General features: G+C 40.3%; 1 protein-coding gene across 1 annotated transcript in view; it reads left to right on the top strand.

Moving 5' to 3' along the window:
• Positions 1–21,591, top strand: part of LOC127806869 (uncharacterized) — a 45,912-nt gene that overhangs the window by 811 nt on the left and 23,510 nt on the right. The window contains exon 2 of the mRNA XM_052344428.1: positions 570–678. Coding sequence (XP_052200388.1) covers positions 570–678 — 109 coding nt within the window. The remainder of the gene's footprint in view (positions 1–569; positions 679–21,591) is intronic.

The following is a 21,591-nucleotide window of genomic DNA, read 5'->3' as shown; positions in this document are numbered from 1 at the left end:
CCGTCTTATAAGAAAAAAGATGTCTGTTGAAACCATTTTCTAAAAGATCATCACATTTAATCTACCAGCGTTGGAAGGATACCACCTCAACTAGAATGGAATCAGTTGAAATGTTTATTGTCGAAACCATTGTAAAGGGCATCTGCAGTGTGCAAGGTAATCAGTCCCTAGTTCATTGTAAAAGGTTAGAGGGAGGATCGTATTCATATGCAGTCTTCCCATTATATTTTTAGATTTTGGTCAGAGCATGTACTTTGGCTTTCTGAAAAGTTTTATGCTTCAGAAATATTTTACTCTAATCACTCAATCTTTTCCTGCTTGTATGTCTTGACTGTCCCTTGGATAAACTCCCCTTTTCCTTTCAAGTCTCTTTTATTCATTAAATAAAATTTGAAACATCTAATTTATTTACTATCTATTTTTTTTCAACTTCCATTGTTTAGTTGTTTAATTCATTAATCTTCATGTCTAATAGAAGGATCCTTTTATGTTTTCAAGGCATATACATCAATTTTGTCATCAAGTTTTATATCTTCCCAATTTTCATGCATTGTTCGTGTGATGCTCAGTTCACCATGGAATTGGCGGGTCCTCAATCTGGAAATTTACCCAAGTGTTTCTCTATGTACAAGTATGCAAACTTCGTTCCAATGTCTGTGTTTTCTGAGTCATCACAAGGTCAGTAGACTGCTCCTACAGTCTTCTTTCAGTGGCATAAATGAACTAACTACTTATGTGATGGCTGGTCATGTTGTTGCTTGCAAATTGCTAGTAAACCACTTATTATATTTTAATATTTTCTTTTCATTATTGCTTTGTTTGGGACTAGGATTTGTGCAGGAAAAGGAGAAAGATAGTAAAGGAGGATTGTAAGAACTGAAATAATATATATGTAGTTGTCGTTTGCTTGGATCAGAGATATTAATTATTCATGAAAGCTCTATGCATGTAAATAGTTTAATTTTTCTTCTGTTTTCCTTTTCCCTGATTATTTCTAGTTCTGGCATGGCATAAATGTTCTTCCATCCTGTTGAACTTGAGATTGGATGATTTTACTGCTCATTATTATTATTATTGCTGCTTTACAAAGTCAGGGTGATTCTTTTTTTTTTGTTAAGCAAGATAAAAAGTTAAGAGTGATTCTGCTACTTCACTTTAATACTAGCTGTTATTATCACTCTTACCAAGATAAGGAACATCTTTGGTTAGTGCCTACCACCCTTGGCATTTTTTTTTTCCAATTCAAATAATTGTTTGACAATCCACTCAGACTTGTGGATTGTCAAACAACTATTTAGGGAATCATTATTTGTTTCCTTGGACATAATCCACTTGGATTGAATCAGCGATTATAAAATGACTTGTCTTCTGTTAAGCATGAAATCAGGAAGAGTTTTGGCACAATTGATTGTGCTGCATAATGCAAGCTATATTTCTCCTTCCAAGTCTTTTTGAGTTTGGCCAATCTGTGATCAGTTATATTTGTTAGAAAATACTGAGATTCCTGTCCATATTCAGGGATTGATATGTTTGATCTATCTTTCTATATTCCTATGCTAAATCTTCCTCCTAGGAGATCCTGTCTTGATTGTATTTTCCAACTGTATCCTAGATTGTAAATATTTCCAAATCTAGATTAGGAAATTGCCTATTATGGGAGATCAGTCTGTATATATATTTTCTTGTAACCCTACAATGTGGAATGAATTGGATATTTGGCCCTTTTTTACATGGTATTAGAGCCATAGGTCCATACCTCTGGAAGTCAGTCACTCTTTTTTTGTGGCTTTCGATGGCCGTAGCCTATATTGATATCCAATCCACTTCCAAAGCTACCAAACCCTATAACCATGACGGACTCCACTGAATCCAGTAGCACAACAGAGGTTCCTTTTGCTAGAAGTAATGGTGCAACTTCTGGTGGGGAGTTGCAGAACATCTAGTCAACCTATAGGCTAAATGGAAGAAACTAGTTGAAGTGGTCTCAGTTGATCCAAATGTTTCTAAAGGGCAAAGGGAAGTTGAGTCGCCTACTTGGAACCGAGCCTAAGGAGGATGATCCTACGTATGCATGTCACGACTCTAGGATATGGGAAGGATAATTGTGTAATTGGGGCTGCTTATTGTTGTGGGTTGGTTAGAAGTATTTGGTTGTTGCTTTGTTGTTGTGAATTAGTTAGAGACATTGGCGATTGCCCTGTTTGTTGGGCTTTCAGTTACGATAACTGGGGAACAACTAGGAACACCTATAAAGGGGTTAGTTGTAAGAAGATGGGTATCGAAGAAATGAAAGATGGAATCTTTTCCCTCAACTTCTATGATCTCTCTCTCTTTCCCTATTCTTTCTGTAATTCTTCCCCAATTCTTGCTATAATTTCTCCTCTTTCAGTCTAATTCTCCCTCAATTTCTTCCAAATTTCCCATTCAAACCCTAAGCAAACCCTAGGATCGTGTCAAGTGGTATTAGAGCCAGCCAATCCTTGGCTTTGATTTTGACAATTTGGGGCGAAAATCTTAAGCAGTGAAATTAGGGTTTAATTCAACACACAGCAAGTAGTGTCGGAAGTGACTTGAGTTGTAAGGAAAGCGATAATTGTGCCGGTTGATTTGGGGTTGTTAAATTTTGTTGCTGATTTAGCGAAGGAGAACTGAGATTGGCCAATTGGTCTCGACGGTGATCAAGAATTTTGGGCTGTGATTGTTGTGACAACTATTAAATTGCAACAGAGTCGAACGAACAAAGGAGAATCAAGACTGGCCGATTGGTCTTGATGGTGATCAAAGGCGGCTTTCGGTGGAAGTTCATGCAATTCTTGTTCGTCGTTTAAAGGCGAAGCAAATCTGGTGAGTTCCTTTAATCAATTCTCGGTGAAGTTGAAGGCGATGGAATAGGTTTGGGTGAGCGGGAACCCAACGATTGCAACTGGGATTCCAGTGAGTAGGAAGGTGCGAAGTGGGCACAGGTTCATGAAGTGGTCTTGATTGAAGTTCAAGAGCGATGATTCTCGGTTGAGAGTTGGAAATTTCAATAATTGATTTCAACCATTGGATGCTGATTAGGTGAGACGAATAGAACAAAGCTGGTGAACTTAGGCGAGCTATCAGGAAGGAAGCTACAACAATTTCGGCTATGACAAAGGCGGACTAGGTTTACCGAATTTAGGTTTCAGTGAATTTAGGTTGCTCATGTTAAGTAGCAGTTTCAGTGAAGTTAATTCCGCAGGCAAAGCAGAATCAAATCGATTATCAAGAGGCTGTTTCGGAGGCGAATTTTCAAAGGAACGGGTCTGTGGACATGGAGTACAGGTTCGAGACGGAATTCACTAAATTCAATCAAGGGATGGACGACTTACTGGATTTGATGTCACAAGTCTTCCAAGTTAGAATACCAACAAATCTTTATTAAAGATCCATTGGAGGTCAGATCCGAGCAAGAGTTGGAATCTGTTATGGGACCTTCGGTCTGTAAGAAGTGGATGAACTACCTGCAAAGGATTGGATTGGAATCAAGAGTTGCAACGAAGAATTCAATAACCTAACACAAGAAGACTCTGTAATGGATTATAAGGCCAAATTCGAGGAATTGAAAGCACTAATGCTCAATTCCCATGAATGAGTCTTACTTTGTGTCAAAATTCATTAACGGTCTTAACGATGCGCTGAGGCCTAGTGTGAAAATGTTCTATCCTACTACGGTAGAACAAGCGGACATGGGTGCTAAGGAGAAGCGACACAAATGAGGTTGTAGGGGTTTGGTAGTAATAGGAATAGGGAAGAATAGCTGTGGCGGAAGAGGACCTTGTGCAATGAAGGCGCCAAGGATGGGCTAAACAGATTTCAGAGGTGCAATTTGGAGCAGTTGGAGGCGAAAGGGTGGCAGATGCGCCGTCACGCGTCGGCGGTAGCGGATCTCCGATGGTCGGTCGATTTAACGATGTTGGAGGCGAAAGGGTGGCGGATGCGCCGTCACGTGTCGGCGGTAGCGGATCTCCGATGGTCGGTCGATTTAACGATGGTGAACCTAATGGTAGTGGCAGTGCAGGTAGACAGTGGTGTTTCGAGATTTGGACAGAATCGATGATGAGAAGAAAAAAAAAGGTTTTTAGGGTTCTTCTCACTAGTGCAATGAAGGCACTCAAACATAGCAATGAAGGCCCTAGGGTTTACTGTATCAGCCTATTAATGAGGCTCTGATACCATGTAGAAAAAAAAAGAAAGGGAAGCGATATTCTCGTATGATTTAATTGATATGAGCAAAAATATTTATACAAAAGATACCCTAAGAATTCTCCTAGATTACATCCCTATTATCTAGATTTCCTTATATTTAGCTAGATTACAACACTATTTAAACTTACAACAAAGAGATAAAATAAAAGATAAAACAGATAAATAAAACACTAAACTCTAATTATCTAATTATATCCAAGTCTTCTTCTCTTGAAAGATTTCTTTATTCTTCAACATTGATACTCAGGAAGAACCATATGGGGAATTGGAGTAGGGATTGTTATAACTTTTCAAAGGATAATGTAGTGGATGTGAATAGGTTGGCAGATGGGATTATTGCAGTTAAAGTTGTCCTAGGGGAAGAGACTTTGAACATTGTTTGTACATGCTTTAGAAGTTAGGTTGGGAGAAGATATGAAGGCAAAATTTTGGAAGGGTTTAGAGGGATTGTTGCAAGGAATACCTAGATATAGGAAGTGACTTAAAAGGTCATATGGGTAGAAAAGTGTGCCATCCTATCTCCATCATGGGGTATGCCTATTCTGTTAGCTTACTTTGGCATGTGGTGATGACTTGCCACATCCCATGAATCGACTTGAGTCACAAGGCCTTTGGCTCGTGACTAAGTGTGAAGAGTCCTTACTTGATGAGTAAGACTCACCCTTTATTTTATCTGTGCCAAAACTCTACCTTAGAAGTGTACCTTTTCTCATTTTCACTTCCTTAGGGTTATAATAGATGTGACCAGTCAACTCTTAATCCCTAGCTTTTGAATTGTGGACAGTGGACCAAACATTCGATTGTCCTACCTTCATAGATGATTATTCAGGTGATAGTTTGACTGCCCTATCCACCAACCAACCTCTCTTAGTTTTTGCTTTCCGATAATCGATTTACTAATTGACTATCATACTCATAGTTGACCTCCAGTCGAATTATAATATCCCATGAGCCCAGAGAAGGGTAGTATATATCGAGGATAAGTAAGGAAGTAAACAACAACAGCTGGATACCTTTTGGGTTGAATGTAGGCAGAAGAACTCCCAGGTTAAACGTGTTTGAGCTGGAGAAGCTCAAGGATGGGTGACCCCCTGGGAAGTTCGCGTAAGCTCATTAGGGTAAGTTGTTCCAATCCTTCCTATCGCTCGATGCGAGATGTTACAGGTGGTATCAGAGCCGACCCTTGGTGAAGGCGTCTGATGAAGGCGGGGAGTGGCACCGAGGCTTGAGAGCCTGCACAAAGAGCGGCTTGTGGCAGGCTTCTAGGATGGCAGCCCCCAAAGGGGAGGAGATCTGTGACTAGTTGTAAGGTCGTATGACGAGAACGTTATGTGCTCAAGGGAGGGAGAATGTAATACCCCAAGAGCCCAGAGAAGGATAGTATATATCGAGAATAAGTAAGGAAGGAAACAACACCAGCTGAATACCTTTTGGACTGAATGTAGGAAAAAAAACTCGTGAATTAAGCGTGCTTGAGCTGGAGAAGCTGAAGGATGGGTGATCTCCTGGGAAGTTTGCGTAGGCCTATCAAGGTAAGTTGTTTTGGTCATTCCTATCGCTTAATGCGGGATGTTACACGAATCCTTCCGCCTATATTGCATATGCTTAATTTCAGTCCTCCTGCAAGCTTATTCATAGAATATAAAATAGACCAACTCTAAGTATGATCAGAACATAACTTCATCATCATTTCGTGTCATAGGATCAATTTGATACATTAACATTTAAGCTTCTATATTAAGTGACATGTTTCAAAAATATGTACATAATGTCATGCAGTTCTTATCCCCTCATCAATCCCCAATGTGGTCATCCTCCATACCCCTTGCATGATTTGAAATGATCAATATGCAATATATGATAACAAAATCTCAGAAAGGCATGACACATAAATGCAATCACACACAATCCTTATCAACTGCACATTTTATGAAGGCAGCCCCTAACCTTTTCTTATTCACTAGGTGTACCCTCTTCCAAGTTCAGGGCCCCTTTATCACTCGGCATCATTTGCTTGGCCTAAGAATAAAAAAAGCACTAGGATATTAAATAGCTATTTTTGAGAGTGGCGTAATTATAAAAAGAGATAGTGATTATAAAAGTAAATAACTGATTAATGATTGTGGGTTCCATTAACAGTTCCATTAACAGCTGCTATGCTTTTTATATAAAAGCAGGGGGTCTTTTGCTTTACTTAAAAGCAGCATAACCTGCTTTTTTGGAAGAAGCAAATGTGCTTCAAAAGCACAAAACTCTTTACCAAGTGGTGCTTTTTAAAAAAAAAGTAGATAAAAAGCATAAAAATACCAAATAGGTTCTTTAGCTTTTATATTATTATTTTTCTTTCAACACACCCCCTCAAGTGTTGCTAGACTTCACTGTCTAATTGGTCCAAACACGTGCAATAATTTAAATATTAGGTTAGTAATAAGGTTTGAATTCAAGACCTTTGCCTACACTAATACCATGTTGAATTGTTAACTATTATCTCATTTAAAATCTTAAGCTAATAGATAAAAGATTAACTTTTATTTCTACCTCAACACACCCCTTTAGGTGTGGGCATACTTCACTGAATAACTAGTCCAAACATGTGCAACAATTTAAATATTAAGTTAGTATTAAGGTTTAAACACAAGACCTTTGCCTATCCTGATACTATGTTGAATTGTTAACCACTATCTCATTTAAAAGTTGAAGTTATTAGATAGAGGGTTAACTTTATCTTTTATATTATTAAATTGATTGTAATTAAGATATGGACGTTAAGATGGATGTGTAGCTATACAAGAAAATACACAAACATAAATGAAAGTATATGTTATAAGGTTGAAGTGGCCCTTATTGAAGATAAGATATTCAAGATGCAATTAAGATGGTTTGAACATGTGAAGAAAACCAATAGGCCCACATATGAGATGAGTTGATAGAATGAAAATGGTTTGTAGCAAAAGAGGTAAAGGAAGACCCAAGAAACTTAGTTGAGAAACCCTTGAGCATGATATGGGATATAATGTGGCCTGTAAAAAATATGATCATGGATTTAGGTGGTTGGAAAGCTAGATTCATGAAGGCAACCCTGCTTAGTAGGATTAAGATTTGGGATTGTTCTTGTTTTGGTGTTGGATCCAGATTACAATTGTTTTTATTTTTTGTCCTTTCCCTAGTTTTTTTTCCATGTAGTGGGATAAAGGCTTGGTGTGCTGAGTGTTGTTGTAAACTACAATCAAAAGAAGCTGACCATGTAATATATGTATGTCTGTGTATATATTTGTGGGCAATGCATATGCCTACTATGATTAGAAATGATTCTCATTCAGTATCACACATTACACCAGATTAATATAATTATTTTAATGTCATAAAATAAGGATGTTTCTTGATTCTACAGCCTTCTACAATCTTTTGAAGCCCTCCCTTTGACATGGTGGGCCCAAGCCATTTCAGAGGGTGGGATGTCGAAGAGGGAGCATGGTCTTGTGTATAATCACCTCATTTAATAATATGCAATTTTTTATCTTTATTTCTTAATTTTATTGACATGTAGGAGAACATCAAGCTTTATGTCAAGCCCTTGAAATAGGGTTTGATGATGGCTGAAATTTGAAAGGAATTTCCGTCTAAAATAGAAAGATAAGAAGAGAAGGAGAGAGAGAGAGAGGAAAGAGAGAAAGAGAGAGAGAGAGAGAGAGAGAGAGAGAGAGAGAGAGAGAGAGAATGAAGAGGCGGGAGAGTTTGTTATTCAATCCAAAACTCCTTATTTCTTTTACATCATCCTACTTATTGGCGTAGCTCTCCTAATGCCTTCCCTCCAATTACAATTGCTTGCCCGTTAGTTATTTAACTACCCAAGCATTTATTACAATTATGCCCCGGGTCCTAACAATTCCCCCCCCCCCCCCCCCCCCCCCAAATGACATAATTCTTGTCCTCAAGAATGTCAAAGAAGATTGATAACGTGGGGAAACTGCTTCAGTACATCTGGTAAGTACTCCCAAGTAAGCTGGTTAGGAGGCAAGTGAGACCATCGAATGAATACTTGCGTAATAGGGGTTGTACCCTGATATATCACTCTTCTGTCTACCGTAGTCTGGGGTTCAACTGCTACTTCTTCCTCCTCAATAGTTGGCAATATCGGGCTGACTTCCACTTCAGATTCACCCTCCAAATTAGGTAGCAAGGGACGGACTGGCACATGAGGTCTGACTGCCTTCTTCAATAACGACACATGGAATATGGGGTGAATCTTCACTTCCGCAAGTAATTGTAGCCTATATGCCACCTCACCGACCTTAGCCAATATAGTATAGGGTCCAAAATACTTTGGCCCCAACTTAGACACAACACTCTTGGTAAAAGCAGGCTGCAGAAAATGCTTCACCTTAAGGAAGACCTGATCTCCTATTGCAAAAGTTCGAGCACTTCTCCTTTTATTAGTAAACTGTTCCATACGATTCCAAGCTGTTAAGAGCTCTCTCTTTAATTTAGCCAGAACCTCTCTCGGTCCTAAAAGTAGTGCTCCACATCAGCCAAAGTAGCTGATGTTCCTATAATAGTTGGTAGTAGGGGTAGACAATACCCAAATAGAGCTTCAAAAGGGGAGCGCTTAATAGCTGTATGATAGGTGGAATTATACCACCATTGGGCTAGAGACAACCACTTATACCAGCTCTTAGGTCTCGCAAAACACATGCATCGAAGATAACCTTCCAGACATTGATTCACGCGTTTTGTTTGCCCATTCGTTTCCGGGTGATAAGCCGTTGAGAAATGTAGCCCCACACCCATACTCTTGAACAGTTCTTGCCAAAAGGAGCTTGTAAATATTTTATCCCTATCCGACACCACCCTCTTGGGAATTCCATGGAACCTCCCAACTGAATCCAAGAACACTCTAGCCTCCTCTGAAGCTGAAAAAGGGTGTGTGAGGCTTATGAAATGGGCAAATTTAGTCAACCTATCGACAATCACCAAAATTGTATCTTTACCCTCAGATTTAGGTAACCCTTTGATGAAATCCATAGAAATATCTTCCCATGCTTGCTCCGATATGGGAAGTGGCTGTAATAACCCCAGCACGACCATTGTTTCATGTTTACAATGCTGGCAAACTTCACATTGCAATACATATTTTACCACCTCCCTTTTCAACCCTGGCCAATAGAAAAACCCCCTGATTCGATGATAAGTTGCCCGCACCCTTGAATGCCCCCCTACGGCTGAATCATGCATGGCTTGCATGATTCTTGCTTTTAACTGCTCAACATTTCCAATCACAATTCTTCCCTTGTAGCGAATGACTCCATTGGTTAGTGTATAGCCATTTTGATTATGGGGATGGACAACCAGTTGAGGCAGTAACTCCTGTAACCAGACTGTATTAACATAGCTATCCACAACCTCTTTAATCCACTCCGGAGTTATAGCTTTGACAGCCTTACAAGACCCCTTCTCTTCTCTTCTTGATAAAGCATCTGCCGCCATATTCTCCTTCCCTTTCTTGTACTAAATTGTATAGTCCAATCCTAGGAGCTTCGAGACCCCTTTCCTTTGCAAATGGGTGTGCTGTCTTTGTTGAAGTAAGAATTGTAGACTCCCATGGTCGGTGTGGATTATAAAAGGATTGTTTTCCAAGTAGTGCCGCCACCTATCTACTGCCACCAACACTGCAATTAACTCCTTATCATATACACTCAACCCCAAATGTTTAGGAGCCATCCCTTGACTAATGTAAGCTAATGGCTGCCCCTCTTGCATCAGCACCGCCCCCACCCCACTGTCACATGCATCAGTTTCCACCACAAAGGTCTTCGAAAAATCTGGTAATGCTAACACTGGTGATTGAGTCATGGCTTTTTGAAGAGCTCCAAAAGCTGCCAGAGCTCTAGGATTCCAATGGAAATTATCTTTACGCAACAACTCCGTTAAAGGCCGACTGATTATCCCATGATTTTGGACAAATTTTCTGTAATATCCAGTCAATCCTAACCCCCCCTCAACTTTTTAATAGTTGCAGGTCTTGGCCAGCCCACTATCGCTTCTATCTTCTTTGGGTCAGTGCTGACTCCCTGTCCCGAAATAATATGGCCTAGGTATTCCACCTCTTTCTTAGCAAATGTACACATAGACAACTTGACATATAATTGATTAGACCTAAGGACTTCAAAAACTGTTCGAAGGTGGGCTAAGTGCTGGTCTAAATTTGGGCTATAGACAAGTATATTGTCAAAGAAAACAAGTATAAATTTTCACAAATGAGGGCTGAATATGTGGTTCATTAAGGATTTGAATGTAGCAGGAGCGTTAGTGAGGCCGAAAGGCATCACGGTAAATTCATAAAGGCCTTGATGTGTACGGAATGTTGTCTTAGGTACGTCGGATGGGTGCATCCTGATTTGATGGTACCCAGCTCGAAGGTCTAATTTCGAAAAGATGGCTGCACCATTGAGTTCATCAAGCAAATCCTCAATGATGGGAATAGAAAATTTGTTTTTAATGGTGATGGAATTTAATTGTCTATAGTCCACACAGAAACACCAAGTGCCATCCTTTTTTTTAACAAGGAGCACTGGTGAAGCATATAGACTGTGGCTGGGTTGAATTAGAGAATGGGCCAACATATCTTGACTTGGTTCTCAATTTCGGTCTTCTACACTGGTGCATTGGGTTTAATGTGTATGGCATGGTCAAAAGGTCGTTGGGGTGGTAGGGATGTAGGTTCCAAGAATAAGTCCTTAAATTCTGTCAATAATAAGTGCAAGTTGTCACAAGTGGTTACCTCATTCAGCAGTAAGTTCTCCTTGTTGACTGCTTGATCCTCCACCTCCACACCTCTTAGAGAGTACAGATGGGTGATTTGTCCACTGTCCCTCTTCATCAATTTTTGTAATCTCCTCCTTGAAATTAGCTTGCATTCTCCTTGTTCTGAATTCCCTACCAGAGTCATCTTTTTCCCTTCAACCTCCACTGTAACCTCCAACTTATTAAAGTCAAATGTTAATGCTGGAAATATGCTCAAATCAAGGAAGATTTGTTCTTGATCCTAGAATATTTTAGGATTTAAGTTTTATGTAAATATAGTAAGTCAATGATGTAGTTTAGGATGCTGTCAATATTTAGATTATTTCCTTCCTTTTTTTGCTTATAATCCTCTCCTTAAAAGAGGATGTTATTCTTGCTCATTTTAATCAATTAAGACAAATTATCTTTTTAATTATTTCTAAGATGGTATCAGAGCTGGATTAAATCCCAGCCATCCATTCCGTGTGAGGCTCTTCCCGCGACCGCCTACGCCTTCTCTATTGGCCTCTCGATTGGTCGCTGACGCCCAGATTCGGCAAATTCCCAGCCGTCGCCAAGCTTGGATCTACTGGTCGCGGCCACCCAAGATCGACCCAAGGTCATCTTCTCTGTCTCCATCGTTAATCGCCAGGACTCTTTCTACCTCCTGCGAGTGCAGGCTCTCGCTGGGTGAGTGCAAGCTCTCCATTCCGAACGGTGAAACCCACTCCGATTGGGTTGGCTGTGTTCGCTTCAGCCACTGCCGATTGCTCGCGGCCTCTCTACCTTGACCAGCTTCAGCCACTGCTGATTGCTCGCTGCCTTTCTGCCTTGACCGCCTTCTGTTTGCTGGCGTCTTACATCGACAGCAACCAATTTTGCAACCATCTCCCAGATCTTGGTAACCTTGCTTGCTTTCTTTCCTTCTTGTTTTTCCCTCTCCCAACGTGATAAGTTATGTCGGAAGTCACTTCCGAAACATCCTTAAATCCTGCCATTACCATCCAAACAAAACATCCAGCGACTTAGCCAAATCATTCTAGCACCCATTTTGTCCAAATAAACACCATTCGTTTAAATGGTGATAATTTTCTTCGCTGGTCTCAATCTGTCCGGATGTATATCCGCGGGCAAGGAAAAATTGGCTACATTACTGGAGACAAGAAGGAACCTGCAGTGGATGATCCAGCATACTCTGTTTGGGATGCTGAAAACTCTATGGTCATGACATGGCTGGTCAATTCCATGGATGAAGATATCAGTTCCAATTATATGTGCTATCCTACTGCAAAGGAGTTGTGGCATAATGTAAATCAGATGTACTCTGACCTAGGTAACCAATCTCAGGTTTTTGAGTTAACTCTGAAACTGGGAGAGATTCAGCAAGGAGACAATTATGTTACTAAATACTTCCATTTATTGAAGAAACTGTGGCAAGATCTTGACCTCTTCAACACTTATGAGTAGAAATCTACTGAAGATTGCAACCACCACAAGAAAATGGTTGAAGATGGCCGTATTTACAAGTTTCTTGCTGGCCTTAATATTGAGTTCGATGAGGTGCGAGGGAGGATTATTGGCGGATCCCCCCTACTTCCTATTAGTGAAGTATTTGCTGAGGTTAGAAGAGAAGAAAGCCAAAGGAGTGTCATGCTCGGCAAAAAAACTGTTGGTGAGTCAATTGAAAATTCTACCTTGTTTACTAATACAGTTGCCTACAAGGCTGCACATTACCAGCGTAGGAGTAATGAGCGGCCTCGGGTCTGGTGTGACCATTGCAACAAGCCACATCATACTCGTGAGACTTGCTGGAAAATTCATGGCAAACCTGCCAACTGGAAGAGCAACAAGCAAGGAGACAAGAGCAATAACCGTGGGGTCCCTACTGTGAATGAGGTTGACACAGGTCCCTTCAACAAAGAGCAGATTGATCAACTCTTGAAGCTGTTACAATCCAGTTCCTCATCTGGTATTCCTAGTGTTTCCTTGGCACACACAGGTAGAAAACCTAAAGCTCTTTCTTGTCTACATTCCTCTCCATGGGTTATTGATTCCGGAGCCTCCGATCATATGACTAGTTCTCCTTATTTATTTAATACCTATTCTCCTAGCTCTAGAAATGAAAAAATCAGAATTGCCGATGGTAATTTTTCATCTATTGCAGGAAAAGGTCTTATTCAACTAACCGAAAAAATTAATCTCCATTATGTTCTTCATGTTCCTAACTTGGCCTTCAATCTTTTGTCTGTTAGTAAACTTTGCAAAGACTCTAACTGTCGTGTTACGTTCTTTGAATCCTATTGTGAATTTCAGCACCAGAACTTGGGGACGATGATTGGGCGTACTAGGATGATTGAAGGTCTTTACTACTTTGATGAAATGTCTTCTTGTAATAAAAAAGCTCAGGGCTTTAGTAGTACTAGTTCAATTCCTGTTCAAGACACAATTATGCTATGTCATCTTAGACTAGGACATCCTAGTTTTGCCTATATGAAACGTTTATTTCCTGAATTATTTAAAAGAATGGATTGTTCTTCTTTTCATTGTGAAAGTTACATCTTGGCAAAAAATCATCGTTCTACATATTTACCAAAACCCTACCAAGCATCCAAACATTTTTATATAATTCATAGTGATGTTTGGGGCCCATCTAAAATTTCTACTCTATCTGAAAAAAAATGGTATGTTACCTTTATAGACGATCGTACCCGTTTATGTTGGGTTTATTTGATGCACAAAAAATCTGAAGTGAAATATTTATTCAAAAACTTTTACACTATGATTGAAAACCAATTTCAAACCAAATTTGGCATTTTACACTCTGACAATGGCACCGAGTATTTCAATGAGTACTTGGGGGCATTTTTTGAAAACCAAAGGTATTCACCACCAACCTACTTGTTGGTATACTCCTCAACAAAATGGCATTGCTGAACGTAAAAATCAACATTTACTCGAAGTAGCACGTGCCATCATGTTTTCTATGCATGTTCCAAAATATTTATAGGGCGAAGCTGTTTTAACGGCGTCCTATTTGATAAATAGGATGCCTACTAAAGTATTAAAGTACCAAACACCCCTTGAGTGCCTAAAAGACATTTTTCCCAACACTAGATTACATTCGGACCTTCCCATCAAAGTTTTTGGATGTACTGTGTATGTTCATATACCTACTCAATTTTGCTCAAAACTTGATCCTCGAGCTGTCAAATGTGTTTTCTTGGATTATACCTCTCATAAAAAAGGCTATAAGTGTTATGATCCTCTCACAAAAAAGATTTACGTGAGTATGGATGTCTCATTTGTTGAAAACAAACCCTATTTTACCAAAAATTCCTTCGAGGGGAGAAACATGTAACTGAGGACAATTTTTGGGATGTTTCTGTTCCCCTTCCAAATGCAATATGTCCTACTCAGGAACCGCATGTTTCTGATAATGGTCACCTAGGAGATTCTGGTTCTTTGATGCCAAGTAAAGGGGTTTCTCGGGCAGGGGGAGAATTACTACAAACTGATCATCATGATCTAAATTCTGAGCTTCAGGTTTATACCAGGAAGAGATTTCATCAAAAAAACAAAGACTTGAATGTCAATTTTGCACAAAACCAGTCTGAAAACCCGATAAATGGCACTGTAAGTTCTAGAACTCCTACTTCAACTTCTAGTCCACCTCCCTTTACTTTACCTAATAGTTCCAAAATTGATTCTTCAACTATTTCCAATCATTTACGTACTATTTTTGATCTTGATATTCCTATAGCAATTAGGAAAGGTGTTAGAAGTTGCACTAAATATCATATTGCTAAATACCTCTCCTACCACAGATTATCTAAGAATCATAAGGTTTTCACATCTAGGATTTCACACTTGTTTGTGCCAAGGAATATACAGGAGGCTTTAGATGATCCAAACTGGAAATTAGCAGTTATAGAGGAGATGAATGCTCTAAGGAGAAGTGGTACTTGGGAGATAGTTAACTTGCCCAGAGACAAAAAAATAGTAGGGTGTAAATGGGTGTTTACAATAAAATGTAAGGCTGACGGGAGTGTTGATAGGTATAAAGCCAGACTGGTGGCTAAAGGCTTCACCCAGACTTATGGGATTGATTATCAGGAGACCTTTGCTCCTGTGGCAAAAATAAACTCTATCAGAGTCCTGTTGTCTCTTGCACTAAATTCAGATTGGGTTCTACCCAACTTGATGTCAAAATTGTGTTTCTTAATGGTGATCTTGAAGATGAGGTCTTTATGAGTTTACCTCCTAGATTCGAAAATAAACTTGGGAGTGACAAAGTATGTAGACTGAAGAAATCCCTGTATGGTCTCAAACAATCCCCAAGAGCATGGTTCGAACGCTTTGGAAAGGCAGTTACCAGTTATGGCTTCCTTCAAAGTCAGGCAGATCACACTATATTTTATAAACACTCAAAGGATGGTAAAGTTGCAATTTTGATTGTTTATGTTGATGACATTATTTTAACTGGTAATAATGAGACAAAGTTAGCAGTCCTCAAGCAATAACTTGCAAAGGAGTTCCAAATTAAGGACCTGGGGATCCTAAAATACTTCATTGGAATGGAGTTTGCAAGATCCAAAGAAGGCATCTTTGTCAATAAGAGAAAATATGTTCTTGACCTTCTTGGAGAAACAGGATTTCTCGGCTGCAAGGTGTCAGAAACTCCCATTGAGCCTAATGTGAAACTATATGCTGCCAAAGCTGAAGAAGTAAAGGACAGGGAACAATATCAGAGACTTGTGGGCAGATTAATCTGCTTGTCTCATACACGACCCGACATTACTTTTGCAGTGAGTGTGGTGAGTCAATTTATGCACTCACCAAGGCTAGAGCATTTTGAAGCGGTCTACAGAATCCTAAGATATCTGAAAGGGACTCCTGGAAGAGGCCTATTATTCAAGAAACATGGCCACCTACAAGTTGAGATCTACACTGATGTAGATTGGGCAGGAAGTGTTAATGATAGGAGATCTACTTCAGGCTACTGTTCTTTTGTTGGGGGAAACCTAGTCACCTGGTGAAGCAAAAAACAAAATGTAGTGGCTAGAAGTAGTGCAGAAGCAGAATTCAGAGCTGTTGCTCATGGAATCTGTGAGGGGATGTGGATCAAAAGGATACTTGAAGAGCTGAAATTTCCTCAATCAAAACCTATAAAAGTCTATTGTGACAACAAGGCTGCCATCTTTATTGCTCATAATCCGGTGTTGCATGATCGTACGAAACATATAGAAGTGGACAAACATTTCATCAAGGAGAAGCTCGATGCTGGAATAATATGCATGTCATATCTTCCAACAACTGAACAAATTGCTGATGTTCTAACTAAGGGTCTTCACAAGAAGCAATTTGATAAACTTATTGGCAAGCTAGCTATGGAAGACATCTACAAGCCAACTTGAGGAGGACTGCTAGAAATATGCTCAAATCAAGGAAGATTTGTCCTTGATCCTAGAATATTCTAGGATTTAAGTTTTGTGTAAATAATATGTAAATATAGTAAGTCAATGATGTAGTTTAGGATGCTATCAATATTTAGATTATTTCCTTCCTTTTTTTGCTTATAATCCTCCTTAAAAGAGGATGTTGTTCTTGCTCATTTTAATCAATTAAGACAAATTGTCTTTGATTATTTCTAAGAGTTAACGTTTTCATCCAATCGACCCCTAAAACTATGTCACATCCTCCTAACTCTAGCACTCCAAGATCGGCCACAAACTCCACTACTTGCTCGACCCATGTAAAATTACAGCATTTGTGATGGCTATATATCTTATTTCCTTTTGCTACTGTCAACGATAGGGGAATCATTTCTATCATCTTACAATTGAGTCTGGCGGCAATAGCTTTACTTAGGAAGCAATGAATGTTGTCGTTGTCAATTAACACTGCTAATCTCTTCTTTCCCACCTGACCTTTCACCTGGATAATCCTCCCAGTGGAGCCACCTTTTAAGGCATGAAAGGAGATCTGGCCGCCCTCATCTCTGTGACCTTCTTCTCTTACATGCTCCTCCTCCATGACTTCTTCCAACAGCTCCTCCTTTGCTTCATCGTCTTCTCCTGACCCTTCCATCTTTAACATCAATCTTCGGCATTGATGTCTAGGGTTGTATTTTTCACCACACTTGAAGCATAAACCCAGTTGTCGCCTCTGTTCCATTGTTACATTCTTAGTAATTCTCACATTCATACCTATTCTTGGGTCCTTCTTAGCCACCCACTCCCATTGCCGACCTCAGATGTTCCCCCACAGGAAAGCTTATACCCCTTCCTTGTTGTGCTCCTAAGTGATTCCACGACCTGCTCTTCTTGAACACTGCATCCCAAGTTAGTTCTTGCAAGCGGGCCTTCTCCGCCGCTTGTTTAACTATTGTCGGCGCCAATATTTTCACTACTTATCGCAAGTCATCCTTCAGGCCACTGATAAAACTTGAAATGAAATAGGCCTCCGACAAGCCGGGATGGGCTATTCCGATCACTGCCCTTAACTCTCGAACCTCCTTAAGTAATCCTCTACCGACCCTTGTTACCGCAGCTTATTGAATTCTTCTACCGTGTCACCCATATTCTTTTCTCCGAACCGGCCACACAATTCCTCAACGAAAGTTCCCCATGACACCTGTGGCCCTTCTAACTACCTCCAATTCTGATACTAGGCGTCTGCAACATCGTTGAGGTATGCCGCCGCCATCACCACCTTCTAATCCTCCCCTATGCGGTACAATTCAAAGAATCACTCACAGCAGCGAACCCACCACCTCAGCTGTTCCCCTTCGAAGATTGGAATATCCAATCTTGGCAAGGGCGTGTGTGGCTGTGGTTTGCCAACCCCATGTTCCTACCCTACGATTCGCGTTCATAGACTCCTTGCTCATCTGACATTCTAATTCCCTCCAGCCTCGGCAAGATTCCATCCCTCTCCAAGATTGACTCGGTTCCCGATCTTGGAGGAAATTCTCCAGCTAAATTGAACTGTGGCAACGCCGACAACATACTGAACATACTGTCGATCTTTTGGCCGTAAAAATCGACCCTTTCTTGGCCTCGTTCCAGCTCTTTGATGCTGTCCTAAATGGCCGCAGCATCCTCCCTATTGGCCACCGCGTCTTCCTGTACGCATGTCATGGTCGCCTCAAAGGCCTCCATACGCGCCTCCATTTGTTTGAGACAAGTGCCTTCCTCCATGTAGCACGTCAGACTTCCACCCACAATTCCCTCATAGGAGAGTCACCAAGGACCCACCGCTCTAATACCAAATTGTCAAGCCCTTGAAATAGGGTTTGACAATGGCTGAAATTCCGAAAGGAATTTCCATCTAAAACAGAAAGATAAGAAGAGAATGAGAGAGAGAAAGAGGAAAGAGAGAAAGAGAATGAAGAGGCGGGAGAGTTTGTTATTCAATCCAAAACTCCTTATTTCTTCTACAACAGCCTACTTATTGGTGTAGCTCTCCTAGTGCCTTCCCTCCAATTACAATTGCCTTGCCAGTTAGTTATTTAACTAGCCGAGCATTTATTACAATTATGCCCTGGGTCCTAACACTTTACTTGATGAGATCTTTCCTTTTTATGGAATTTAGGATAAGCAATAACATGTAGAGATAATATGGGTAAGTATACTGAGGGAAGGAAGGGGGTTGGCCATTTACATCAGTAGTGAACTCTTGTCACCTGAATTAACTACTTTCAAGGTATGAAGAATAGGCATGAGACATGTATTATATAGTTCACACTTCACAGTAGTATTTAAGCATAAACATTCTGAGGAACTTCCAGACATCCCATTCAGCCTATTATGTGGACTGTTGAATAATTTACGAAAGTATGGAATGAGATAAGTCAAAATTCTAAAAATCAGCTTTCTAAAATCAGTCCTGATCATATCCTTCATATTTAGAAAGCTGTTCAATTTTAGAGATTTCCTAATTTTGTGTTGTATCTTTTGTTTCCTTATACAGTGTATAGTGTATCTTTCCATTCTTTGTTGCTTTCCTAAAAGTGTAATTCTCATCCCTATTAATAGGGAGGGTAATACTGTGCATAGCTAAAAAAGTGAGGTTTATTCTCAATGTTCTAAAATGCTCTAGGCATTAGTCAGGGCGCCAGCCTGGGGCCTAGCGCCTAGGCCGCCTAGGCGAGGCCTAGGAAATATGCCTGGGGTAACTATAAAGAATGGCTTAGAACACATAGGAGTATGTTACCTGTAGAGAATGGCTTAGAGAAGGGTTAACTAAAAATTTTATTTTATTTTATATTTTTTTCATTATTTTCTAAATACCATTCTCTCTCTTTCTCACTCTTTCTCTCTCCCTCTCATACTCAGACGCCCCCATTTTCAACCTTCTCACTCTTTATCTCTCTCTCAAACCCACATTCGCCGATTGCACCCCCGACCCCCCACCAACGTCAATCGAACCGCTGTTGCCTCAACTAACGTAGCTCGGACCGCCATCGCCCCCACCCTACCGGCTACAGAAACCCATCACTGTGAGAGAGAAATCGAAGAGACGATTGGCGGTAGTGGCAATGGTGACAAGAGAGAGAAATCGGGGCTAAGGGAAAATATTGAACACACAAATCGGGGCCAAGAGAGAAATTGAGGCCAATGGAAGTTTGTAAGTCTTCGAAAATTAAGCGACCCAGGCGACGCCTAGGTGTCGATTGGGCCTAATTGATCGGGCCTTGGCACCTAGGGTGTCAATTTGCCTGTTTTCACGATGGCCAAGGGCCGCCTAATGCCTTAACGGCAGCCGCCTTTTAGAACACTGCTTGTTCTTGTTTATTCTACAATCATCGGCCTACTTTCTACATGGTATCAGAGCCTAAAACTTCTGATCATTAGTGTGCCTTCATTGCACTAGTTTTTTTTTCCTTTTCTCCTCTTGTAAGCCTTCATTGCCACGATCCCTCATCTGTTTTTTCCCTTGTTCTTTTCTGGTGCCATATCTCTCTTGTAATGTCAGAGATATTTGAAACCGCATCTCCTATGTCAATAAGGGAAGCAATGCCTGTTGAACAGACTGTTGGTGGAGCTCCGACCATCGAACTATTAGAAATGCACCACTCCTACAGATTGGATGGTGGAAACTATCTTCAGTGGTCCCAATTGGTGAGAACTTTTCTGAAGGGCCGAGGAAAGATAGCCCATCTCACCGGACTAGTCCCTAAGGCGATAAATCCAAGCTTTGCTACCTGGGCCGAGGATTCGATGTTGATGTCTTGGTTGTGGAGTGCTATGCTTCTAGAGGTAAGTAAAAACTATATGCTTTTATCTACCGCTAGAGAAATCTAGGAAACTATGAAGAGGACCTATTCTAAAGTGCAAGATGCATCTGTTGTGTATGAGATTAAGACTAAAATCAATAGTACAAAGCAAGGGGGCTCTATCTATAACTGAATATTACAACAAGATGAATGGTTTTTGGCTAAAGTTAGATCAGTATTGGGATATAAAATTGGTGTGTAGTGAGGATGCTATTATCTTAACCTCTATGTTGGAAAGAGATAGGATAGTGGAATATTTGGCAAGTCTCAACCCTGAGTTCGATCAAGTAAGGGTTAGTAGGGAAAAAATGCCATCACTAAATGAGGTCTTTTGTATAGTGAGAAATGAAGAACATAGAAGGGCAGCCATGTTTTCTAATCATGGCATAGAGGGATCGGCTATGGTAACTAATAAGGTGCAGGGGACATGGATGAAGCCTCTACAAGGCAGAGAGCAATCTTCATCAAAGCAGGCAAAGGAGGGGCTTTGGTGCTCGTATTGCAAAAAGCCTAGACATACAAGAGATACATGCTTCAAATTGTATGGTAAGGAGGCAATACTAAGCAAACTTGGAGGTTTCAAGAACTTGTAGCCAAAGAATCAAGGAAGAGCCTATCTCTCCACTAAAGAAACAAAGGAGACAACTAAAAAGGCTGACTCTACAGCCTCCTCAGACCTAGGAGAATTGAATGCAGAAGAGATTGGGAAGCTAAAATCTTTCCTTAAAACTCTCCAAGGTGAATGTTCCTTAACTCAAGCATGCATGTGCCTTAATTCTGAGCTTTCACTTGCCTCATATACAGCTAGGGATGAACTATGGATTTTAGATTCTGGAGCAACTGACCACATGTCACCTAATCTGATTTTTTTTGAAACCTATGAACCAATAATCGGCTCCAGAAAAATCATTGTTGCTAATAGCCAAACTATTCCTATAGTTGGGCAAGGAAATGTCTGTCTAAACCCATCTCTACCTACCTAACATGTCTTGTATGTACCAAGCCTTTCCACCAATCTACTTTCTGTTGACAAGCTTACCCAAAGCCTTAATTGTAGTGTGAATTTCTCACCTCATGGCTGTGTGTTTCAAGATCTAATAACAGGAAGATGATTGGTGTTGCTAAGGCATTGAATGGGTTGTACTACCTACAATGAAGTAGAGAGCTACCTACAAGAGACCATTCTAGCCCTACTCACTCCTCTATGCTCACCTCTACTCACTCTGATGTATGGCTTCAACATTTTAGATTAGGGCACCCACCTTTTACTTTATTAAAGACCATGTTCCCAAATCTATTTAAAG

The sequence above is a fragment of the Diospyros lotus genome, chromosome 7 (assembly GCF_014633365.1).
Source record: "Diospyros lotus cultivar Yz01 chromosome 7, ASM1463336v1, whole genome shotgun sequence".
NCBI lineage: Eukaryota > Viridiplantae > Streptophyta > Magnoliopsida > Ericales > Ebenaceae > Diospyros > Diospyros lotus.
Note: the sequence above shows the minus strand (reverse complement) of the source record. Positions and strands in the feature narration are given on the sequence as shown.